The sequence below is a fragment of the Eupeodes corollae genome, chromosome 2, assembly GCF_945859685.1.
Source record: "Eupeodes corollae chromosome 2, idEupCoro1.1, whole genome shotgun sequence".
Lineage (NCBI taxonomy): Eukaryota > Metazoa > Arthropoda > Insecta > Diptera > Syrphidae > Eupeodes > Eupeodes corollae.
In genome coordinates, this window is record NC_079148.1 from 112,073,582 (window position 1) to 112,100,270 (window position 26,689).

A 26,689-nucleotide genomic window follows, 5' to 3' on the forward strand; every position below is an offset into this window, starting at 1 on the left:
AATTTGTCAATTCCTCGCAAGAAGCAGTACCCGTGAAAAAGTTAGGTGGCACAAGCAGGGATTGAACCCAAGGCCTTTTGCATGACAGTCCAACGCACTAACCATCACGCTACGGGTACTACAAGATACTTTACTACACTTTTATTCGCCTAGGGCTGTCTATTTAGTCCAACGATCGCTAGATTTTTCCAGTTCTTTCTCGTATCTCTAGAGGTTCCATACAGCGGAGCCCTGATCGAGATCCTCGTTCTTACGCGGTAGTAACCATTTGTGGTGACACCTTGTTGGAGTTGCTTGACAGCTTTTTGGAACAGTTTAGGCAAGAGTTGTTAAAGAGATGGGGTGTTTCACCTCAGAAGTGTTCAGCAATGGTATAAACTGCGGATGGAAACTATCAGGCCATAGAAGGAAAGTCTACAATTTGAATTACGAATAAGGGTATAAGTAAGGATATAGAAGTTTTTATTGTTCCATCCTTGAAACAGAAATTGTATTTAGGTATAGATTTCTGGTTCGTCTTTAATCTGGCACCACAGGTTATACCTCAACAGTTGTATCTGAAATCACAGAAGAAAAAATAGACATGATCAATTTACATAATTTTTTTGAACCACATAAGTTGACAGAAGATCAGTCAAGACGACTTCAAGCCGGAACAGAGATGTTTCCATCGTTTGCCGTTCATGGTCTAATACGTACATCCTTAGAAGAGCATGTCATCGACAACGGGGATGCCCTGTCTATAAAGCGGAGGCATTATACCGTTCCCCCGGTGTTTCAAGATTTAATGTACGCAGAACTAGGTCGTATGATGAAGATGGGTAGGATTCAAGAGAGTAACAGTGCGTGGAGCTCTCCTATAGTTGGACTTAACCTGGCTAAAATATACTGTGCCTGGGCTACAGGAATGTGAAGTTGTGTCCAAGAATGATGCCTATCCTCTTCATTTGATTAAGAGTCTCCTATCTCGTGTTGAAGATGCTGTTTATATTTCGTGCATAGATTCAATGGTTCTTTTCTTCATATCCCACTTGAAAAATCGTCAAGAGAAAAAACGGACTTTCCGGTGCCTAGTAAGCCCTTATTGGAGTTTGCAGTTATGCCTCCTGGACTAAGTGGTGGTGTCCAACGCATGTGACGGCTCAAATCATCCTGACATAGATGATTTGCTTGTGATTTATCTCGAAAGTTCGACGAACACGTCAAAATTTTGATGCAACTTACCAGTAGATTGAACGTAGCTGGACTTAAAATAAATGTGGAAAAGTCGAAGTTCTGTTACAAGGAACTGAAATTTTTAGCATACGTTGTGAGTAATGATTGTCTCAAAACAGATAAAAATAAGGTTGCTGCAGTCAGAGTGGTATAGGAGGCTTATTCTCGGTTATGCTACTCTGGCTACCTCAATAACTAATACACTAAAAAAGGGGTTACGTTCGAATTTCGTGAGGAAGCTGTTAATGCTTATTCGAATTTTCAAAAGCCTTTCATTCAATCCTACGGAATGACTCCCCTGGTAAAATTTGAACCGAAAGATAAGTTTTTGATATTACACCGTGTGTCGCTTAATCAATAAAACATTAATTTCATTTTTCAAAAGTACTTGCTTTTCTATGATATCAAAAACTATAGTTTTATATAATCGAACTAATACAAAAATATGAAGCAAAATAATTGCACAATACTGTAATTTTAAGTACCACACAAATCTAAAGTTTATTGTCTAAAAGATGTATGTATTATGATGATGTGAATATTTGTAAGTATCTAAAATGTAATTGTACTTAATGAATGATAATAAGATCAATTTAATAAGAATATTAAACAATTTTAAAAATCATTTTGAAACTACTTTTTTCTATACTGCACGTTAGGGCTTAAAACAATGTCCCTCTTTTTCACTTCCATATAAATGTAAATGAAAGTCTAGACATCTTTTTTAAAAATTTTAATAAATTACAAAAACGAAAATGAATATGACTTCACCACGAAGCTCACAAATTATTTATTAGTAACTCTTGACAAAAATCATAAAACAAACTTCGTCACACGGGAAATAGTTATTACATGATGACAATTTGTTAACTTTAATAGACTATTGTTGTTTATTTTTGAATTATTATGTATAATGTGTGATGCTAAGTCTATATGATAGTTGGGTACATTTAAAAAAATCGTAATTTATATAAAAGTGTTGACAGCTGTCAAGAATTAGCAGCAAAACATTATTAATTTTTAAAATGCTATTATTTCGTCAGTTATATGAAATGATTTTAATTTGTTATGAGTATGGGTGTATGATTAATTATTGTGATTTATTATTTATAAGCATTTAAACAATTAAATATAAGTTATTGTGATAAAGAACTTTATTTTATTTAATTGATTGCAAGACGGCTACTGTATAGTTACTAATGGTTATAACTTAGAAATAACTTCAGAAATTAAGACAATTTTCCGGTTGTGTAGAGGTTTTTTTTTAATTTATTCTTTTAGATTGCAATTATTATTTATAAACGTAAATAAACGTGTGTGTCTTTATTACATATAGAAATAAAATTCATGACGATCGAGGCAGGCATTAAATTCTATTAAATAAGTGGCTTAACGCTGAGATGGAATGTATTAATATGATTTATCGGTACAAAATATGTAGTGTATACGATATTTAATAAATAGATTTATCTGGAGATTAGTAAAAATGTCACCACCATAAACAATTAAATAAGAATTGATTAAAAATCAAAAAGTAAGATATAGAATTTAGAAAGAAACACTATTTCTAAACATTGTGGGAAGAGCAAATTGATCATTTAAAGTACAATGCTATTTCTTCACAAAGTTCTCTCGGATTATAAGTAAAGTGTGATTTTTTAGCTATTATTTTTTTGTAAACACTGGTTAAACAGCTGACGCAATTTTCGTGTTTTGTTTTACTGTCAAACATTTTCAGTTTGGTCTATAATTTAATATTGAATCGTCTTACAAACAAACAATGCTTGCAAATCATTGAATTTTATTATCAAAATGCTATTGTTAAGAAAGTTCATCGCGCGCTTCTCCATTTTATGGTTAATTTAATCGACCCACTGAAGCGGCTATTCGGGCTATTGTCACTTAATTTCACACCAAATTTACATTGTTAGACATTAAACCACCAACACGCTTATGTAGAGTGCGAACTGAAGAAAATATTGCAGGTGTATCGGCCAGTTTTAATGATTTCCTTTAATTATTGATTCGTCGCCGTTTGCAGCAGTTGGGCAGCTGTTACTAAACAACGTGGACAATTTTGCTGAAGAATTAAGGTGTGATGCCTTTCAAAATACAGCTGGTGCAAGAATTGAAGCCTAACGACCTACTGCAAAGTACATTTGTTGGTGAATTCCAAGAGTTGGCCGAAATCTACTTTTTTACCGAAAAATTGTGTTCAGCGACGAAGCTCATTTTTGGCTTAATGGGTACGTAAATAAGCAGAATTGTCGATGTTGGAGTGAATATCAGCCAGAAAGCATTGCAAGAGCTACCAATGCATCCAGAAAAAGTCACAGTTTGGTGCGGTTTATGGGTTGGTGGCATCATTGGACCGTACTTCTTCAAAGATGATACGAATCGTAAAGTAACTGTGAATGGTGAGCGCTACCGTGAGATGATATCCAACCTTTTTTGTCTAAAATGCTAGAGCTTGACTTGCATGACATGTGGTTTCAACAAAACGGTACCACATGCCAAACTGCACGCGCAACAATGGACTTATTGAGAGGCGAGCTCGGTGACCGCCTAGATCGTGCGATTGAACGCCTTTAGACGCTGCAATTAAAGCATTTATTCAAGAGATACCGGCCGAAATCTTGGAAAGAGTATACCAAAAATGTCAACACTAGCAAGAAATAATTTCCAAAAATTAAATTATAAGGACCGTACTATCGATTCATATAAAGGTTTCATACATTTTTCTGAATTGTATGTGTTTTTTTTTAACTTTCCTATAGCTTTTAAAAAATCAATCTTTATATGAAACTCGGTTTTTAAAATATTTTCAACACGGCATTTCTCATTTCAAATAATTTATGGTATTTACGAAAACATTTGAAATTGTTTCAGATAAGCCGCACAAATAAATTGATGTAAGTGGGGCATACAAAAATAATTTCTGCATTACGCCAATATATTTCAGCTGCAAGACAAAATACAATTCAAACTTCAAATTTACCCCCAAATTTAAAATTGAAATTACATTCGATTGATTTTGAAGCATTTTGAGGTCAATCAGTTACTTGCAACATTTCAAATGGAAATAATGGAACAACAAGAAGGTTTCAAGCATTTTCATGTAAATCATTTACTTCCAACATACTGCAGTTTATTATAAACTTGGAAATAATGGAGCCACAGTAAGGTTTTCAAGAAGAAAATGAGCAAATTTTGAAAACTTTAGGGGGAAGAAATTCCAAAGTGACTTCATTGTCAAAAAATCGTACAATTGAACTGAAGCAGCAAAGGCATCACATAGGCAACCTTATTCTCTTCCGTTTTTATCATCTGTTAGTTTTATTTTACCTAACACTAAATCATTTAAAACTTGAGGGTTGTGTTATAGTTTTTATTAAAAAGACCACAATCCAAATAAATATATTATTTTTTGCAAACTAAACTTTAAAAACAGGCCGGGATGCGACCTAAAATAATAACTTCCCATCCCGTCTGTCTTGCTTGAAAATTTGTAGGTTTTCGTGAGTTGAATTATTTTTAAAAAATTTAAAATTACCAACAATATTCTGCATATAATGAAATAGTTTCATTTCGAAATCTATTTTTGTTAACGAGATTTTTAATTGAAAATCAATTTTTACCAATTTAAGTAGCGTATCTTAAAAGTTTTATTTCTTAAAAAATCAATTACAAATTGAATGAAATAAATAATTTTGAAGTCAATATCTTATATTGTTCGCGAGATATCAAGAACCGAACATCAATTTTTACCAATTTTACGTACTATTTTTTGTAGACTCTATTTGTATGAAAAAAGCTGACTGTTCGCAGCAATTGGGCAGCTGTTACTAAACAACGTAGACAATTTTGCTGAAGAATTAAGGTGTGATGATTTTTGATGAATGGGCTTTTGGAAAGTTGGCCGAAGATTCACCGAAAAATTGTGTTCAGTGACGAAGTTCATGTTTGGCTCAATGGGTACGTAAATAAGCAGAATTGTCGATTTTGGAGTGAAATTCAGCCAGAAGCAGTGCAAGAGCTACTAACGCATTCAGAAAAAGACACAGTTTGGTGCGGTTTATGGGTATCTTATATTGTTCAAGAGATATCAAGAACCGAACATCAATTTTTACCAATTTTACGTACTATTTTTTGTAGACTTTATTTGTATGAAAAAAACTGACTGTTGGATTTTTATAAAAAACTTACTGAAGGTCGAAAACAATATTTTCTGTGAGATTAAAAAAAAATTGAAGTTAATATTTTTTATTTTTAAAAAGATATTTAAATCGAAAATCAGTGTTTACCAACTTTTAGTATAATGCTTTTTTTAAGTTTTTATTTTTTATAAAAAAAACTATCAATTCGATTTTTCTCAAAAATTTACCGTATGTTAAAAAGTTTATTCTCAATGAAATTATTTTAGAAATAATATCATTTTTTGTTCGTACAATTTTCGAGGTAACAAATATTTTTTTCAGTTGTTTTTCATTTATAAAAAATCGTTAATTGGAATTTTTCAAAAATATGTTTTGTTTGGTATCGCGTTGCAATATATTACATACAATTTAATTCAAGCCTCTAGTTCTTTCGTGAGATATTTAGGGTTAACTAAAATACATTTTTTTAATTGTTGGGGTAAAAAAAAGCAATATTTTTAAAAGTCGTTTCTGCATTTTTCTGCATTATTATCTGTACAACAAAATGTTTTTGAAATCGATATCTCTACAGGTTCTTAAGCTAGGGACGACGAAAAAATGTCGCGAACGTACGGACGTACAGACGTACGTACACACGCACGCACAGGCATCTCTCTAAAAATATTTTATTTCGACTCTAGGGACCTTGAAACGTCGAGAAATGTCAACATTTTCAATCCGACAAATCGGACCGATTTCCTATGTTTGTTATATTTTTGTTGATGATGACACCAATACATGCTATATTTTTTGTGGCTACACATCTCATCACTTTTAATAATTGAATATGGTTTTTCCTCGTATTTCAACTTTTTCCTGAAACTTGACATGCGATTACATGTCTTCTAAACTTTAGCTGATTAGCATTTAAATTATAACTAATAAAAAAGCTAAAATATAAATTCAGATCTCGTTTCAGTTTTGAATGCAAATAATGATCTATAACATAATCCTGTTTATCTGTAATTGTATATGATAATAATTTCCACTCACCATGTCGTTAGTTTAATTACATTTATCGTTCGTCAAATTTAAATAGTGAAACCCTTTCAAACTAGTTTTAATAACAATCGTCGTCTATAAGTATGTACCTGACCGCTTAAAAATAATTATTTTATCTAAATGACTTATCTAAATGCTTGTCTTTGCATAGTAATTGTTTGAAAAAGAATTACCTGGAGAACAACGAAACTAATTATATGATTAATTCTTTAGTGACGATAGTTAGAGCAACATTGTAGAATAATGTTCTTACAAAATTCAACTACTCATAGCTCAAGCTTTAGGTACCTATTAAAGAAACCATAACCTAAGATACAAATAATTCTATTGTTCACTTCACAGAGTACATTCATCATCAGATAATTATGATCAATTCACATTTAAAAACTTTTGCTACTGCATTTTATCCCCCTCCCACTAAATAGTCATTGCATTGCGAATAAATTGATCTTTAATATTATAATATATTCCGTTTCGACTTCTATAACAGTGCTGCAAACAATTCAATCGAATGCGATTAGAAGTTCAGCAACTTATGCAACAAAATGCCAACTTAAATGCGTGCAACATGACGTATATATTTTTTCAACGCCACCATCCACGCCGCCACCTTTATAAAGTTGCATATTATGATGAAGGTACCTACCGATTCTTTAATAGGTGAACCAGGTGCATTTTATTATCCAATAAATTATTCAATACAATTCAATTTGAATTGATTGGGAAATAATATAAATGAATATATGTACATAGTTCTCCGTTTTTAGTCAAATGAAATGAAATGTGTAACATTTCTCAGGCAAATATCCGCCATATCGCTTGCAACGGACGACAACTACGACACGACAACGACGACGATTGCAGTTTTCAGAATGTCAATTGAATTACAAAGCGCAAAGAATATCAATGTCAGGGTGAAGCTTCAAGCTTGAAAAATTTTAATGGGCAATTAGTTGGAAATGGAATGAAAGAAAAAGAGTAGGATCGTTCCAACATTTTTAAAAAACTAAGACCAGCAATGTTTTCAAAAAGAAAATTCACTAATTAATTGGATCAAATAATTTTTGTTTAAATAAACAAAAATAACTTTGTACTTTTCGATGCTTATTTTATAACAGACAAATCTTTGCAACTGTACATTATTTCCATATTTTATTTTCAAATGTACTTGCAGTTTCATTTCTCATTAATTATCATTTTTTAAGGGTAGAAATTTAATGATGTTGAATCATGGAAACAATTCTAACTTTAAAATTAAGAAATAAATATGTCATGATTTCAAGCATTTGAAAGAAAACATCGGTAGAGGCTTGAAAAGAAGTAAAAATTGTCTTTTTTCTTTAATACAAAATTGACTTATGTATCAATCATTTTTTTAAGGCTTACTAAAATCTTTCTGTAGCTGTTTGAAGAAAAAACATATTCTTTTCCTACAGAAGTTTGAATTCCTTTTGATGGTTTTATGTTAGGTTAAGAAGGAATCGGACACACTTAACCCAGTTTAATGGCCCATTGTGATACCACATGAATCTTGAGGCTTCCTCCTAAAGCTCAATGAAACTAGTTTGACTCCCATACGAAACGTGAGAGGCTGATCATGCTGAAATATTCTCCTATGTAATTCTTGCGTTTTTAAGCTGGAGCAGGTCATAAACAGAGAAGGTGTTTCTTCCTCTTTCTCGTCCATACATCTTCTGCAAAAGTCATTTGAGAATACGCCTAGCCGCGTGGCGTGCTTTCCTTTTAGTCAGCATCAGGTTATGACATCTATTAACAAGCTTATATGTGATCTGCTTAAAAATAACAAGAACCTTGATCGCTTTAAATCTAGTGTAGGTCCGATGTTTTTTGAAACCTGACACGTACTGATGTTATTCCACCTGGTGTTTGCCTTCTTCATAGCATCCTCCATTAGCAATAGTTTACATGTAGCGGTTAGTATGCCAGTATTTACCAAACATCGTAGTATTATGGGCTGCACTGTACAGTTCCTGCCGAGTTCATCTGCCTTACAGTTACCTAGAATGTCTCTATGGCCCGCTACCCAGCAAAGGTGAATATTAAACTGTTGTGCCATCTCCAGTAGAGATGATCGACAGTTATGGACTGTTAAAGAGTTTGTAGCGAAAGAGTCCAGAGATTTGATAGCTGCCTGACTATCTGACAAAAAAAGACGGATATCAGATGTTGATATCACGTTTTCTTTAAACCTGGACAAGACTTCTTTTACAGCCAATAGTTCCGCTTGGAACACGCTACAATCAATGGTTGGGAAGGCGGATTGAGAGACTTAATTTCAGTCGTTCAGAGTACACAATCTGTCAATCCCTTTTTTTGTTTTTGAACTATCTCTATAAAAATGGATTGATGAATCTCGAAATTTCTGTCGAATTGCAGTTGGTAAATGGTGAAGTCAGTGTGCTTTGGAATTGATTCTAAATACCTATGAATTAAGGAGTGGCCAATGTTGTTGTTAGTCCACTGCGACGAAGCTTTGAGGCGAAAAGCAGAGCTGGCAGCTATTTGTTTGCTTAATATTTTAAGAGATGTTGGGTAGAGTAAGGTGTCCCGTGCTGCAGATGGGGCCGTGTGAAGCCATCCGCTTGTACATAGGCTAGCTACACGTTTGAACTTTATTTAATTTATCCCGCTTTGTTCCTTTGAGGGTTGGCAAATGGAATTTTGTATCTTCTCGAAAATAAGACTAAATCGGTTTTATGTGGTTAAACACTCAGTCCACACCGATCAGCCCAAAGTATTGGTCTGTCTAAGGAATTTTGTAAGAGTTATTTTAAAGTGTTATGATGCTTTCCTGAAACTGCTATAGCAACGTCATCCGCATAGGCAATCACCCTGAAAACCTCCGCATCCAGACTAGTTAGGATTTCATTCACCACTAGGATCCAGGGGAGAGGGGATAGAACACCACCAAGCGGTGTCTCTCTACTAACGAATGGTCTGCCAGAAGAGTTGCCCAGTTTTGAGTTAATTATTCTGCTAGTCAGCATTAAATGAAGTAACTTCCCAAGCGAACTCCTTACGTTTAGAGATGTTAGTGCAGATGTGATTGCAGATATCTTCACGTTGTTAAAGGCACCCTCGATGTCAAGAAAAGCAACCATAGTGAACTCTTTATGATGGAGGTAATATTCGACGGTGCTTACTAAAGTGTGTAACACTGTTTCCACAGATTTACCTTTACAGTAGGCATGTTGAGACGAAGACAGAAGTCTTGTATCGATACTTGCCCTTAATTGGACATCAATCAATCTTTCCAAGGTCTTAAGCTCGTAGATCTTTAGGATGCTATTTTCTTGCATAGTTTTATATATAAAAAACAAACTTATCACGTGACTGGATGAATATTAATTCAATTTGAAATTTAAGTTTCCTCCAAATTAAAGACACTGTTGTTAGTTTACAATTAGTTTAACTTCTTAGAGTAAAAGGTTTTATTTTGATACTAAAAAAAAAATAATTATTTTTAAGGAGGATTTAGATTTTAATTTGATTGAAAGGAAAAAGATAGGTTTGTCATTAACAATTGAAAATGATATATAACAATTTTCCTTGATAACTTTAAGAAACCCGTCTTAAAAAAAGTGTAGGCATTTACAGCACAAGATATGGATATTAAAATTGCCATCAAGAAATAAAACGTAAGGAAACTTTTATTTCAAACTGCAATCAATATCTTCTTTTTTGGGCCATAAGTTGGTGATTTACCTGCCTTAATTCTTGTGATAACATAAGATCTATGTGCGTATGCAACAAAAGTTTCAATGTCAGTTCTGAATGCCTTGTTCTAAAGATCGAAGAGATAAACCCGGGGTTTCGAAAACACTAACGGCCTAGCAGCGAAATTCTCAGTTGTTGTTAGCCAATGCACATGATTTTGATTTACATCACTAACTTGGCCTAACACCTCAAATCTGTTCACTAATTTTTAATTATTATCTATCAAAAAGGTGTTTCATGGACGTGCTTTAGTTTTTCAAAGTCTGACTGCTTTTGGCAGTCAATTTTAACAACTTTAATGTGTTCTTAAAGCGTGTATAGTTCTTTTTGCATTAAAGGTGTTATTTTTACATGTTAAGTTTCAAAAAATGACATCTTCAATAGTGACAGTTGCCCAAAAAGAATTATTCAAACTGAAGTCTCTTGTTGGAAAACCCCAAATTATAAATCTAACACTTAAAGTAAAAATGTGGGAAAAATGCATGTAATGAAGTTTTTAGATAACAAATACAATCTATGATTAATATTCCGTGTGATCAACCATTCAAAACAAACAATAGTTAACAAATTAAAATAAAAAATAGATGCAAACGTTAATGAATGAATTAAGCTGACAAATGTCAACAAAAAAAATAACGATTTAGTTATTTAATTCAATTTGAATAATTGTTGTATTTGAAATCATATGAAAATGATGAGAATGATTCACAAAAACCAAATTACTCATCATCCAAAGAGTAACCATAGATTAAAGGTACGTGATTTTGAAACCAAAAAAACACGTGTTTTCATCGTATGACAACATTTTAATTTGTGTTTAATAAACAAAAAATATATAATTACAAAAAATATGTAACGTACAAGCTATACCTTACCTTACGTGTTCTTCAAATTTACAATGTTGCATTAATACAGATTAAGATATTAGATAGTTCAAGGTTAGCATCAAATAAATAATCACTTTAGATTAGAATCATAAATAATCCTAAGGAAATTAAATCTGACTCACGTACGAGTACTTAAAAAAATAAGTATGTAAATGTTCCTACAAAATCATAGCTTGTTAAGGGTTTCTCTTATATCCAATTAAAATGTCAGATCCCTTAAAAACATACATTGGAATACATTCAACACTTATTGCACTATTTTCCTTCTGTAATTATCATTTAATTTCTGTTTGAATATATAATTGCGGTTTAGTATTTAGATAAAAAAAAAACTTTCTGTTGATTAATAAACCCGGATAAACAACTTAATTGGCCTTAAGTAAAATATTCAAAATACAGGGTTTTATTTATTTTTGATGAGTTAATAGCAGCAACAAATGACGTAGGTACAGAATAAAGGAAAAAGGTTTGAAAAGGCAATAACACTCATAGAAAAATTTACTATAAATTCAGAAACAATATTTAACTCAACTTTTAACAAAATAAAAATACCTATGTAGATAATGTTTTCATTTTTTATATTTTTTAAAACAGAAAACAAAGTAAATTGTATAAATTATGTACTGTTTCCTGTACAAATTGTTTGTGTTAAACTTTGGGACGGAATAACGTAAGGCTTAATGCAAGCAGCATTATGTTTAAGGATCACTTATTTGCGAAGCTATTTCCAAAACCATTCAATTTGAAATAAATTGAAATGACAATTTATCCGGTGGGATAGAGTTTTTTGAAACCAAGATAAGAACCCTTCTGTTTGGCGACGATATTGTCCTTTTTGCTTATTCACCTCAAACACTGCAACTAATGATCAACCGCCTTGTTGTGTACTGCGAACTGTGGAATTTAACGGTTAATTTAAATAAATCGAAGGCTTGGTATTAAATAAAAGTGATGGCATACTGGCCAGCAATAAAAAATGGTATTTCACAGCGAAACAATCGAAGTGGTGAAAGAATATAAATACATTGGTGTAGTAATAACAAGTAACATACAAATGGAAGCCCATTTAAGGATAAGCTTGTTAAAGCCAGGGGCGCAATAAGCGCTGCTTGGAAAACATAACGTAAAATGCAAAGTTTTTACTTCAGTAGCCGTATCTTGCTTTAGAAACTTTGGGCTATGAAAAATATGAAACTGTTGAAAAACTACTAAGGTTATATGTCAAAAGATATTTTCAACTATCGGAAAATACGTCTAATTATATGCTCATCATTTGAAACGGGACTGTCGCTGCTCTTTAAAAAAAAAATTCTTAAACTACATATTAACTATCTTTTGAGAGTTTTTAACGTGCCTAATCAAAGATTACCAAAAGTTATAGCTCTGTATATACTATTCAAAACGAGAGTCTTTGGTTCGCGAAAAGGAACTGCACGAATATTGTGATTTAAGTTTTACCCGCAAAGTGCAGTCATGCAATGAAAGAGTTGTCAAAAATGTGCTCTATAGGATCTCATCGCCAAATTAGGCTAAGAAGATAGGATTTAATGCATCCATCAAGCGACTTCATCTGTATGTACATAGAGCCACATACAGCCTACTTCAACCTCTACTTCTTTGTGAAAGAATGTTTTTAAGGATTGATTCTAATCGAAAGTTAATATGGGCTATATTTAAAATAAGAGTTGGTAAGATTGAATTTCATGCCGCAACGAGACGATCTTTAAATAAATTGCACGCTTTTGCGAAATGTCGGTAAGAGAAGACACTATTCATTTCATCGGAAAGTGCCCAATCCTGAAGGAATTGAAAAGAACCTTTCTTGTCAGTGAAGTAAAGCGATGCAGGCTCTTCTTAACTGTTATGGCGATGTAATACAGAACACATATACGACATGACTATACAAAGAATTATGTAACCTTTTTTATATTTGGCTTTTTTGTTTTCTTATATTAAAAAAACCGCGAAGCCGTTTGTTGTTTTATATTTGTAATCTAAATCTAAGCTAATGTATTTTTTAAAAATACAATGTGTGTACAATATGTAATGTGTGTACAATATTTACTGTAATTTACTAAAAACGTTCAGATTCATCAAAACGGTGATACGGCGCCTGATTGGCGCTGATTTTTATATAAATATTAAATATCAATATTTTGACTTTCCGGCTGGAACAAATTTAGCAATCTTAGAATCTTAATGTTAATGACACCGTCTAGTCAAAATCCGAATCTAAAATTGACTCATAACCGGCAAGAAATTTGTCGGTCTAAATAATACACCTCGTCACTAAACATATTTTGCTTTTGATTGTATGGTCCTTTTCCTAACTGTCTGAAGTATATAATTTTATCTGTTAATGATCACTTTTATACAAATTTAATATCATCATCGGAGTCACTCTGGTGATTGCTAAACAATTCATCAACAATTATAATGTATGTCAAAGTGCCTAGTTTTAAGTCTATAATAATCGAAAATTCCATGAATGTATAGTGTGTTTTGTTAACACATTCAAAAATAAAATGTGAGTTTTTTGCCCACTGAATTTAAAACTAGAACTTAAAATCTTAAAATACAAAATGGAAATCTTAAAGTATATTAATTTATTCAAAATTAATTTCCATCAAGTTATATGATCCAAATAGTTAATTGATTATACAACACGAGGCTGGGATATTCCCATTGCTCTCCTTAAAAACTTACACCTGACACTTTGTTCAACAACAGTTTTTGAACTTTACCAGTTAATTTGATATCAACTAAATGTTTTTTTTTTTGTTTTAAATTACTTTAATAAAAACACCACTTGCAAACCTTAATCTTGTATCTGTAAAAAAATAATTTGAAGTGATATCTCTGCAAACTAAAGCCTACCAAATATGTAAGGTATTATTCCTTTTATAAGATACTTTCCTAATAAGTATTACGAGCACTATATTCAATTTATATTTCATTTGGGTTATCTAAACATCTTTAAATATAGAACTGCCTCACTTTGTTTATGACCCCACGCAAATTATTACTCTTATCCGAATTATTTTTAACGTAGGCATTGTTATTTGATATCTAGTCAAATCGGTAACAATTATATCTTAATCTTAATACCCGGATATTTTTTAAACTCAAAATATAATACATCCAACAATTTGTGTATGAATCATTAAAAAATGTAATCTTATAACGTTTGGGCTGAGCGTTTCCTAAATTATAATTTTTCTCCACTTTAATATGGATATAACTGTATGGTATTTTAGTTTAAGAAAATAAATTTAAGTGACCTTATAAAAAATTATATTAAAAAACTTGTTGAAAAGATTTTGTGTTTCAATTGTAATCACCTCTTGGAGAAATGTTAAAATGTTCACCATTGTAGTTCAAGCTTTCCTTGTTCTATTTGAAGAAATAGTGTAGTTTTAACTAGCAAATGTCAAAAGATGACAGCTGCCCGAGGTGCAGTCTATTCAAGATTAGATTCCTTTTTTAAAAACTAGTTATGAGCAAAAGATTTATTTACACTAAGTCTGTATTAAATCACAACTAAAGTTATTGTATTTACAATGAACTCATGTTAAGGCAATCAGGCACTACATCAATAACAATTTTTGTAATGAGGATTTCCACGGGTAAAATAAATCAATTTATTCTTAATCTAGATCTGTCAAACCTCAAATTTCCTCTATTTTTAAATTCCATAGACCAAAACCAATTAATTTGTTTTTGATTTAAGATCAAGTATGCAAATCTGAATTTAGATTTACGCAGATTTACGCGTCTTTAGCTGCGAGTTTAACAGCTCTACAGCACTCGTTAACTCGCACACGAATTTAGACTATTACAATGACAAATCAAAAAAACAAAAGCAATTGTATTCCATGCGCCACGAACATAAAATCAGTTTTTTAAAGGAAATCCGAATTTAAACATGGCAAACATCATAAGTTTTGAAAATTTAGTCTTTAAGCTATCCATAGTTTTCTACACCTATGAATCTCACTATACAAAGCTAATTCCGCAACAAACAAATTTAAATTCTTGAATAATTATCAAAGCAATATAGAAATAGCAACCGAATAAATAATTCACTCAATTAGCACTCAGTAAGTAATATCAAACCAATCCATTTAATTAGCAAGAATATATCAAGAAAAAAAATGTATATTATTTGGGAATGTCGCAAAGGCAAATAAAATATTCTGACCAACAAATTGGAACACAATACCTACTACGCGATGGACAACACTCGTCTTTTGGTAAAATTTAATAATAAATTTATCGAAATTTATTATCATCTCATCAAAGTGCGGTACTTAATAATATCAAAAATAAAATTTGAATTCCTGGAAATACAACATCATCCATCCGTTGGAAAAAAAATATAAAATTAAGAAAAGTACATAAGTCTATTGATAAAAGGTCGAGTTTGAGTTGAGTGTGAGTGATGTTGTCATATTTGCCGCTAATTATACTTCGATGGGTTTGGCCTTGTTTGGTTATGATATTGTAAATTAAATTTGCAATTGACCATTTTTTTTATGTAACTTTTATGATTTTGTTTGTTGTTTTTTGAAAGTCATTAGTCTTTGTCGAAGGAAATTTTGCAAGCCAAGGCTGAGATGTTTACGGAAGTGTGAATAAAATTAATATTTTTTCAGGATTACCATAATTCCTTTGAATAAATAAAAGTACCTATGTTCTCCTACTTGAAGACTATTTCGGCTAATTAAACATTTATATAACCGAATGGGTATATGATTAGGGTCCAAGTAGAGGCATCGGGATTTTTATTAAGGAATTCACAACAAACATCCAGTAATAACGATGCAGTGGTTTTCATATTAGAGCCCTTGATAGCCTCAATGTTCCACATGATGACTAATAATGTAACGCGTTATCCATTTTGCGGTTTCTAAAGTATAGGGCTGGAATTCGACATCTGTCAAACTAAGTTGCTAAGCCATTTTTTTTGTCAGTTGAAATTCTGACATATTTACAAAATCGAAGGCTTAAGTACTGCACAACTACTACAAAAATGGCAATTCTGCCACAGCCATGGTTTACATAACTCGTCCAACTATGCAAGCAATTGGCAATATTGCGAAGAAATTTGAAGAGACTGGATTGGTTACAGATATTGTAAGGCTTGTGCATCATCGTTTCGCTTGTACCGCTGAAAATATCGCTGCTGTTAGTGTTTTGCCCAAGGAATGCCTTACGCCACCTTATAGCGTATTTAGAATATGAATATGCACCTACATCCATATAAAGTCCAGCTCAAACAAAAACTGAAGCCAGCTGACCATTCAGAACGTCGCGTCGTGTACACGTCGAATGGATGTTTGAGAAACAGGTGGTGGACTGCGATTCTAATAAAATATTCTTAAGCGACGAAGCACATTTCTCACTCGGTGGGTATGTCGTATTTGGAGGTCTGAGAATCCTCAAGCAATTGAAGAGAGGCCACAAAAAGTCACTGTTTGGTGCGCTCTTTTTTCGGAGGTGTGATTGGACCTTACTTTTTAGAAACGACGATGTCACCATTAATTTGGAGCATTATGGTCACATGAAAGCCGACTTTTTTTGTCTGCTATTGAAGAATACGACTTGCAAAATATGTGGTTTGAACAAGACGGCTCTACATGCCACACAACTCGAGCGAATATCGCTTTATTGCAAGAGACATTTCCTGGCTGGGCACCAAGATCATGCGATTTGACAACGCTGGACTTTTTTGTGGGGCTATGCGAAATCGTGTTTATGTGGATTTACCTCTATCTCTTCAGCACTTAAAAACCAACATTCTTTAAGTAATGGCTGAGATACAGCCCAATAAGTGTCAAAAAGTGGTCGAAAATTACCTCAAAATAATTGATGCTTGTAACAATTCGCGTGGTGGTCATTTAAATGATGAAGTTTTTTATACATAACATCAACGTTTAAACTTTATAATAAAGAAGAAATATCATGAAAAAAATATTGTATTAGGTATATTTATGTGCGTTTACTCCAGGAACCGCAAAATGGATAACCATTATACATACATACATATAAAAAATGTTGGTAGTTAACAATTTACAATTTCAAACCATCTTCCGTCTTCAAATTTGATAAAACTGTTGTTTTTATCAATTTTTGTTTTCGTTTCGACATATTACAAAGGCATAGTGAGGTGGGTGGTTGTGCGCCTTAAATTGCAGAGTTTATTGGACTTTTAAAGCGAATCATCAGAGATTTGTGGGCAGAAGTCTTCTCAGGCCAATATGTTAAATGTTAAGTTCGATGACAAGTCGAGTCTCACACTCTCTACAACAGCCACATTCACGTCTGTGCCAAATTCTTAACATTGATCAAGCCTAAAGCGACACTTTTTCGGCCTGGCAACAAGCTATGAGAATCAAAATAATCTATGATTTAAAAGGAAACCTAGAGATAGCCCACACTGTATTTACTAGTCCGTTTTGTCAAAATCAGCCAAACTATTTCATTGAAATGTCTTGACTTAAATTTACAATTTAACTTCTCCGATGGGTGATCACCGAAGCTGATATAGATACAAACTATAGCAATGTATTTTTGTCTCGAATCCTGAGATTATTTTAGACTTTTTTTAATTAATTTAATTGGAATTTAAAATTGTCTGGTCTCATTGAATTTGAATATAAATTAATGTTAAATGTAGTTAATTAATCATAAGGTCACTGTATGGGTGTATGCTAAGCTAAGCTCAAATTTAAAAATGTTAACCTTCGTTTATGAGTATGTTCTATATTTTATATCCCACCCCCATATATTGTATTGTTTTCTTGTCAGCACCACATTTATTTATTTTTTAGCAACCACCGATTTTATTTTTTTATTTCCTTATAAATGAGTTTGATGGAGCTTTTCAATTAGATATTCAAAAGTTTAATTTTATCTGCCCATATCATACGATTCCTAAATTGTAACAACATTCCTTGTCCATTACTATGGTGATCCAATGAACCAGAAAAAGTTACGCAAAAAAAAAAAACAAATTGGTAAAACAATAATACCTACTTATTGCTTTTAAATTGCTGATCGATAACTTAGCCTATATATACTATACCTCACCTCTAGTTACCTTTACATTTAGTTCCTATTCAGACTTCAGAGAGGCCCATGTCAATAAACCACAAACTGCGGTCGTATTTCTATTCTTTGTATCAACAACCGAATTGATTCTGCGAAATGTTTCTATACATTAATTGTGTGGAATCTCTGAGGTGGAACACATTCTTTTGATATAATTACCTACTTGCTTCCAGATAGGCCCCCCTCGCATATGTATCTACTCTCATAACGTAATTGGTGAAAATTTTATATTCACTAATTAAAACGGTTTTTGTGTGAAAATCGTGCAATTTGTGTAAATAAACACGATGATGTGTTTTTGTAATGAGTTAATTCCATATAATTAAATGTTGTTAAATTAGATTACACAACAAAATGTAATAGAAGTTAGGTAAGATAAGGTGAAAAAAGTCTAATGGTCTCGTGGTCACGACGTGAGTCTTCTTCCAAATACTCGTATGTAATGGGGACTATCTTATGAATGAAATTTCCCACGGAAATTTTTTGTATTCACAACAAAATTTGGAAATACTTTTCCTCTTTACATTGTGAGGTTTATGTTTGGCCTATTAAAATGATGTTCAAACTTCTTTAGGAAACAAATTTCGTATATTTAAAACAGGGAATGTTTTTAACATTATTCAAGCTCCTAAATCAAAATGATATGAAAAACTTTTAAAAAAAATTGTATTCAATTTACATAAATGGCGTCCCACCAGAACCGCACATTCTTAAAATGTATCAACTGAATCCTAAGAAATTAGTTTAACAATTTTTTTTGTACGATATAAGTAATGAAATGTCACTGAACTTTGGCAGCAAAATTTCCAACATTTGTTTCGTTTTTATTAATGGCGTCGTTTTTACTTATCAAATGTCAAAGGATGACATCTTTTAATGTAACAACTGTCAAAATATCGGTCTATTCAAAATGAAACTTTACATTCAAAAAACCTTTTTTTAAACTTTTCTTAGACTAAATGCATACTAAAGCCAACAATCCCGTCCACCCGACTTAGACGAAGGAAAGATTGCCATATCTAAGCTGAAGTCTAATAAAGCCGCTGGAGCGAATGGCTTGAACGCCGAGCTCTTTAAAGAAGCTGGAGATAAGTTGGTTAGGAGCATGCACCAACTTATCTGTAAGATATGGGCGGATGAATGGAACCTCAGTATTGTTTGCCCGATCCTGAAAAAAGGAGAATCAGTTTACTTAACATCGCCTATAAAATCTTCTCTGCCGTAATATGTGAACGTCTAAGGCCCATCGTCAACAACCTGATAGATCCTCATCAGTGTGGGTTTAGACCAGGAAGGTCCACAGTGATCAAATATTCACATTACCGCAGATCCTGGAAAAACCCAAGAACACTAAATCGACACCCACAATCTTTTCATCGATTTCAAGGCCGCATATGACAGCATCTACAGGGATGAGCTGTATAGAGCCATGTCTACTGCCAAACTCATCCGTTTGTGCAGGATGACCATGGAGAATTCACGCTGCTCCCTAGGTTAAAAACAAGTTAACAGAACCTTTCGATGTCAAAAAAGGTTTTAGACAAGGTGATGCGCTGTCATACGATTTTTTTAACATCGTGCTTGAAAGAATAGTGCAGAGCTCACACGTCAACACTAAAGGCACTATCTTTCAAAAGTCTGTCCAATTACCAGCATATGCTGATGACATTGGCATAATCGTAAGAACTTAGCGTGATGTCAATGGGGCTTTTGTGAGTATTGAGGCAGAGGCGCCAGAATGGTTTTAACGGTTAATGAGGGCAAAACAAAGAACATGCTGTCGTCATGAAAGGACATACAACACCGACGTCTTGGTCAAAACGTCACCATCGACAGACGTAACTTTGAGGTAGTCAAGGACTTCGTCTACCTAGGCTCCGCTGTAAACGCAAAAAACAACACCAGCTGAGATCAAGTGCAGAATAACTCTTGCTAACCGCTGTTTCTTTGGACTAAGAAAGCAATTGAGTCCTCTCTCGAGGGACCAAAGTGTTGCTATTTAAGACCCTTATCATCCCCGTCCTGCTATACGGTGAGGAAGCATGGACTATGACAAAAGCGAATGAAAGCACCTTGGGTCGAGACAAAAGTTCTTCGTGTGATCTACGGTCCCGTATGCATCGAAGGGGAGTGGAGGAGAAGATGGAACGACGCTGTACGGGCTGTACAGCGACGTAGACTTAGCCAGAAGGGTAAGAGTCCAACGACTAAGATGGCTGGGTCACGTAGAGCGCATGGAAACCAATGCTCCGGCCCGGAAAGTCTTCGAATCGACACCCACAGGATAGCGCAGTAGAGGAAGACGCGGATCCCAACTTGGAGTGCGAAACTGGAGACATCTAGCTAGGGACCGAGCTAGATGGAGAAGTTTGTTGGTTGAGGCCCTAGTTTACACAGGACTGTAGCGCCACCTTAAATGCTGTAATAGGCAAAAAAATAAAAATCGTTTTGGTAATGTAAAAAAGTACGCACCTATTTACAGCATTTTTAAATACAGAACTTCAAAAACGGAATACATTTTTAAATAATACATCATAATAATTGTTCATTAGGATAATTTTCTTATTTATTTACGTTCCTTGAACAATGACATATGTATGTACCTACTTATGATTGATAAGTCTTAGAATTAATAAAAACAAAATAAATGTTATCTTCTTATTTTCTCTCTCATTTCATCTCCTTAATTGTTTATATATCTCTCATATAAATTGTTCTCATCATAAACAACATTTACATAAACAATTGTCAAAACTTCCAAGTGCAATTCCATGATTTTTAAAAGCTTGTGCAAACTTAAGTGTTAAGTGGAATTGATGATATATGTAGCATTTTGAAATAAAGAGTTGTGGGATACAGTATTTTGACAATACAGCATTTTGAGATACACTATTTTGAAAAACAGAATATTAACCAAGTATTATGACCACACAGTATCGTACAGAATTTTGACCATATAGTATTTTAAAACACAGAATTTCGAATTGCTTCCATGATATTTAACCCCATACTTTTTTGTATTTTCCAGATCTCAAATACACGGGTGCTCAGGATTTTTCGTATGATGGTACAATGGGTATGTTACTAACAATATTAATAATTTACTTCATTAACATTACACAATCATTTAAATAATTAAAATTCACTACCCCTTCGGATTTTCATGGAAAAGTCATTGATGAATCAAATTTGTATCTCTGTCGATGCTTCACAATTATTTCAAGACCTAAAAAATGGAAGTAATCGATGGTATTCAGTCGCAGAAGTACAAATTGGTCATGGAACATTTCATGAAAAACCAGAAACTGCTAGTCGTTCTTCCAAATGCTGAAATATATTGAAAAATTCTACCGAGTTGAGTAGCTTGTTCACAAAAAAAATGGTTTCTCGCTAACGATTCTAGCGCTCAGACACTCATTTGTCTAACCTCTCGTTTTAATAATTTGCATAGCCAAGATACCGAATTTTTTCTAAGTTCTCTTTAAATATATAGAATGCCTTTTATTGAAAAGAAATACGTTTCTAATAACAAAAAATATAAATTTATTTTTAGGGCCAGAACATTGGGGCGAACAATACAATGGCTGCAGTGGAAAATATCAAAGCCCAATTAACATAGATCTCTTGAATGTCATAGAACATGAATTCGGTGATCTTGTCTTAGAACGTTTTGATGAGTTACCTATAAGTGGTGATCTATTAAACAATGGACACACAGGTTTGTACTTTTATAACAAAAATGTATGCATAAGTTGTCTATTTAAAAATGAATCAATCGATATTCTTATAATCGTATTTTATTTGCATTATAGTTATTGTTCATTTGAACTATGAAGACGAAGAACCAACAATAAGTGGTGGACCTTTAAATGGAACTTTTCGTTTTGCCCAATTGCATTTTCATTGGGGCGACAATGACACATACGGGAGTGAAGATCGAATAAATAATCAAAGTTTCCCAGCTGAACTGCATATGGTATTCTATAATACACTATATGGAAGTTTTGAAGATGCTGTGGGACATAGTGAAGGAATTGCAGTGATGGCCTTTTTCTATGTAGTAAGTTTTTACTTATGTATATAAAAATACTTATAAAGGCGTATGGCTAACTATTGTATTGTTTATTTCTTCTCCAAGCTTGAAAGGGAAAATCCCTACTACGCAGATTTATCATATCTTCTTAGCTCGTTACAAGAACCAGATCACCACGTGCCATACATAAATGCACCATCACTCGAAAATCTGGGAGGTTCTAATTACAAAAAATATTTCACTTATATTGGCTCGTTAACAACACCGCCATGCAGTGAAGAGGTCCTTTGGATTGATTTTGAGGAGCCAGTCATGATTTCTCGATCACAGGTAGGCGTAACTATATAATAGGCGTTTTTCTTGGTAAGCCTAGAGCGGAGCCCTGGCACGTTAAGTACATCCACAATCCGAGTGCTCTAATACGGCTGTGCTAAAATGAGCAGCTCTTTTTTAACAGCTCAGTTCTCTGCTTTGAACTTAAAAAGAAAAACGCATAATGAAAACAAAAATGCACCAGTTATAGGAAATGATGTCTCTATAGGAGTGAGTAATACGAGTGGGCTTTTAGTACTTTTAAAGCTTCTTCAATTACTAACTTTTACAGCCTACAAGTTAAGACATTTATTATTCAATCTCATCCCTAATCTCTACCTTCAGTTCATCGTAGAAAAACTAATAAAAACATTACTTTGTACAAAACACTCCTTAGGCAAGTAACAAGCCCACCACGATTTTGTATTGTAAGGAAACATTACTTATTTCTCTTCCAATTTGACAAGGAACCCTTTAACACAAAACATCAAATGGAATGGGGCAGTAAAAAAGTAAATAAATCAATGAATAATAAAGTTGAACTTTCAATTAAATGAAAAAACATGATCAACTGTCAATTTGACATAAGTAGTCTTGACTTGATAATTAGGGAGATTTTTCTTGACTGACTTTCCAGTCAACTTTCCAACAAATTGCCTTAATTCGAAGGCAATTTTTTGGCACCTGGCCAATCACATGCTAGAAACTTGCCTTATGTCGCCTGAACCTGTCCATTGAACGTTGCATTCAATCTCGTGTTGGATAGACAAGGGACGTCAATTCCGTGTAGTCTTAGCCTTAAACGTCAAGAAACTTAGTAAAAAAAAAATGGATTGTAATTTCGGACGGGTTTTGTTAAGCTTACGGACAGTTAATCACTTTTGACATTAAGTCGGGCATAAACTTGGTTCCAATTCAAAAATGTCATTTAACTAAAATTATAATTTACTTTTTTTTTATTTGTTACTTACTTTTTTATTAAAACTATTATTTGTTTTCTAATTTACTTTTAATTTTCTTTATTTAATTTGTTGTTAATTTTTTTATTTTGTTATTTAGATTGAGAAATTCCGTCACATCTATAATCATGCTGGTGAGCCTCTGACACATAATTTCCGACCAATTCAACCGCTTAATAATCGAATTGTTTTGAGAAATTTGTTTGATCTGAAGCAACAAGTTAATGGTGATGATTCTTCCAGCGATCGTATTGATAGAAAAAATTTTCCAAGCCAAAGTGAATATAGTTATAGTAAAGCATCAACGAATCCACAAACTGAAATTTTATCTTCTTTAACTTTTGTTTTAATTTTTAATTTTGTTTTAAAAATAATGTTATGAACGAGTAAAAAAATATACAAGATAAAACAAATTTGAACCAAACAACAAAGTATTAGTATAAAATAACATAATTATTATTTTTTTAAACAGAGTAATACAATGTATTATTTTTATTTTTGATTATTGTCCTAATATATTTTAAGAAAACATTATTAATATTATTTGTTTTATTTTTTTTAAAGTTGTTAAAAGGCTGAGCTTAGACGATAGCCCTTCAAGCTCCTATTTACAAATATGCATTGGTTTATTCAACTTGTTCGATTTCAGATCATGGAGTCGAGTCTAAACTGAAATAAAATTCACGAATGCGTCGCACGAATTTGTTTATGTGTCCAAAGAGTCAGTATTAAAATATTCCCTGTATTTTTAGATTTAAAAATACATTTGACTAAAAAAAAGCTTAATTTTTAAAAATTTGTTTGTGAAAATCGTTAGAAGCTTTTTTTTAGTAATTTTGTATGTATAATATTTTGTAATTTGACTTTAAAAATATTTTTATCATGCAGTTATTAAGAGCTTACTAATATACGTTTTACATTTGATTTTCATAAAAATATAAAGACCCATTTTCGACATATCGAATTTCGAACATAAATGTGTAACATTTTTTCAAAAATCAAGAATAAAAATTGACTTCTTCATCATCAAATATTATTGAATTAAATGAGCTTGTTCAGAAAAAAAATTAAATCGATCGATTAATTATTGAGAAAACATAAAAACAAAATAACGGTTCTATGGGGGTACCCTTCTGGAGCAATACAAAAATATTTTTTCTTGACCAAAGAAGTCAAGTCAAGAAAAAAAGTAGAGACGAACGGAATTGGGGTTCCCACTTTTTCGACTAAACTAACATCTCGCCAACACTGGATTTAAGACGTTCAAGTTGCTTGCTATCTCTAAGCAGATCGCATATAAGCTCGATAAGAGGTGTCATAACCGAACACTGTCTAATAGGAAAGCACGCCACGCGACTAGGCGTGTTCTCAAATGACTTTTGCAGAAGCTGTATGGACGAGGAAGAGGAGGAAACAGGTCTTCATCTTCTCTGTATACATGCATTGCTCTATCTCGAAAACGCAAGAATTATATAGGAGAATTTTTCTTTAACGATCTAAAGGATCTAAATCATATCAGTATAATCAGCCTCTCACGTTTCGTGAGTTATTCAAACTGGTTCCATTGAGCTTAGGAGGAAGCCTCAAGATTCATGTGGTATCACAATGGGCCATTAAACTTTCCTAAGTGTGGCCGTTTCCATCTTGGTCACTATAACCTAACCTAACCTAAGCATCGTAATTTCATGTTTAAATAAAATCTCGAGCTCAAAATGTTCATGGCTTCTGCTTCGTCTGCATTACGTTGGGCCTGCTTCGAGGTTTGTTTGTTGACTTTTTTACAGCTGTTGAGCTGTCAAACAAAGCAAATGTTCAGCAAATTTGGACTAAAGCTTCCGTTTGGAGTCACATTACGTTATTTCCTTACGATTGTCAAATGAAACGTAATATCGAAGCTCAATTGTGATAACATGCATTGAACTCCTATGGCTGAGCTCGTAAACGTCAGTCGAAGCCGGAGCTATAGCGTGTTTGTGTTTCAGCTATCAATTCCTTTGATGACTGAATCACAAACACTCTTCAGCTTCGGCTTCGTCTGCGTTACGGAAAACAAAACATTGGAATTTTTTTGACAGGTCGTTTATAGCTATCATTAAAAATTTCTATCATTGAAAAAAAAATCCTGATAGCAATCCACCGAAAAACTTTTACTGACAGAAATCTGTCATTAGAATGGTGTGAAATTGGAACACTAATCAGTGGAACGATTCTTTTCACTTTTGAACCGTCCGGAAAATAGAAAATTACATTTTTAGACAAAAAGTAAATTCGCAATCACCCTTTTTTTAAGGTGATTTCTGATCGATCACAATATAAATTGTATATGTAATCAAAAAAAACACCGTCAAATATCGATTTAAAAATTGTTTCGGATCGATTCCAATGATAGCTATAACTGGCCCGTATCCCTGTTTAGCTTTCATCTAGCTTTACTTTCGCGACCGAAAATTGAATTGTATCAAATTACACTAGTCCGCAATCATTATTTTTTTGTTTGCTGTAGATGTCCTGAATTCGAAAAAATTTTTTGGAAAACCAGCACGAATTTAGTTGAAAATAAAATTGTTGTTTTTATTTTAATTATTATTATAAATTACAGATAGAAAATTTTCGTAAGCTTTACACTCATGATGGAACAAGGATCACCCATAATAATCGACCAATTCAACCGCTTAATGGACGAGATGTTATGAAAAGCTATAAATCAGGTAAACCACGAGTTGCATCTGCACCAATTCCAGTCATGCCAGCCGGTGGATATAAGAAAAAAAACAAAAAAGGCCCTACTTTGGATGATGTAGATAAAGGACATAGTATACCGTTTCATGCCAAAAGGAGGAGAAACCTTAGTCCAAAAACAACAAGTAAAAGCTTAAGTTCCTGGGCCTTGATAGTTGCTGTCTATTTTACTATTTCTCACTAATTATTCATTAATTAAAATTTGTATTTTTTTTTTAAATGTATGAGCCCTTTTTTTAACTTAATTTTATTTAAGTATATTCTTTTTAAATTAATGAAAGTTTGTTGTCATTAACTTTTCCTAGATGTTTTATTTTTAATAAAGACTTCCTTTTTTATCGTTGTTCTTGTGTTACGCGTTTATTCTTCATATATAGAAATCAATTTAAATTGATCTAACAAATCAATTAATTGAAAGGACCGCATTAAAAAAAATATTTGATAAACTTAAATTGTGTAATTTACATTCAATTTTAAAAAGAAATTTCGAAAGAA

At 32.8% G+C, this 26,689-nt stretch overlaps 1 protein-coding gene across 2 annotated transcripts in view; it reads left to right on the plus strand.

Moving 5' to 3' along the window:
• Positions 1 to 26,537, plus strand: part of LOC129945436 (carbonic anhydrase 2) — a 54,294-nt gene extending 27,757 nt beyond the window's left edge. Inside the window, exons 2-6 of one of the 2 annotated variants that reach the window (XM_056055193.1) lie at positions 21,180 to 21,227; positions 21,705 to 21,869; positions 21,964 to 22,211; positions 22,290 to 22,514; positions 26,055 to 26,537. In XM_056055193.1, the coding sequence (XP_055911168.1) occupies positions 21,180 to 21,227; positions 21,705 to 21,869; positions 21,964 to 22,211; positions 22,290 to 22,514; positions 26,055 to 26,378 (1,010 nt within the window). In that variant the 3' untranslated portion in view covers positions 26,379 to 26,537. Of the gene's footprint in view, positions 1 to 21,179; positions 21,228 to 21,704; positions 21,870 to 21,963; positions 22,212 to 22,289; positions 22,515 to 23,555; positions 23,990 to 26,054 lie in introns of those variants that run through there. The other variant, XM_056055194.1, reaches the window with a different exon arrangement.
• The last annotated feature ends 152 nt before the right edge of the window (positions 26,538 to 26,689 follow it).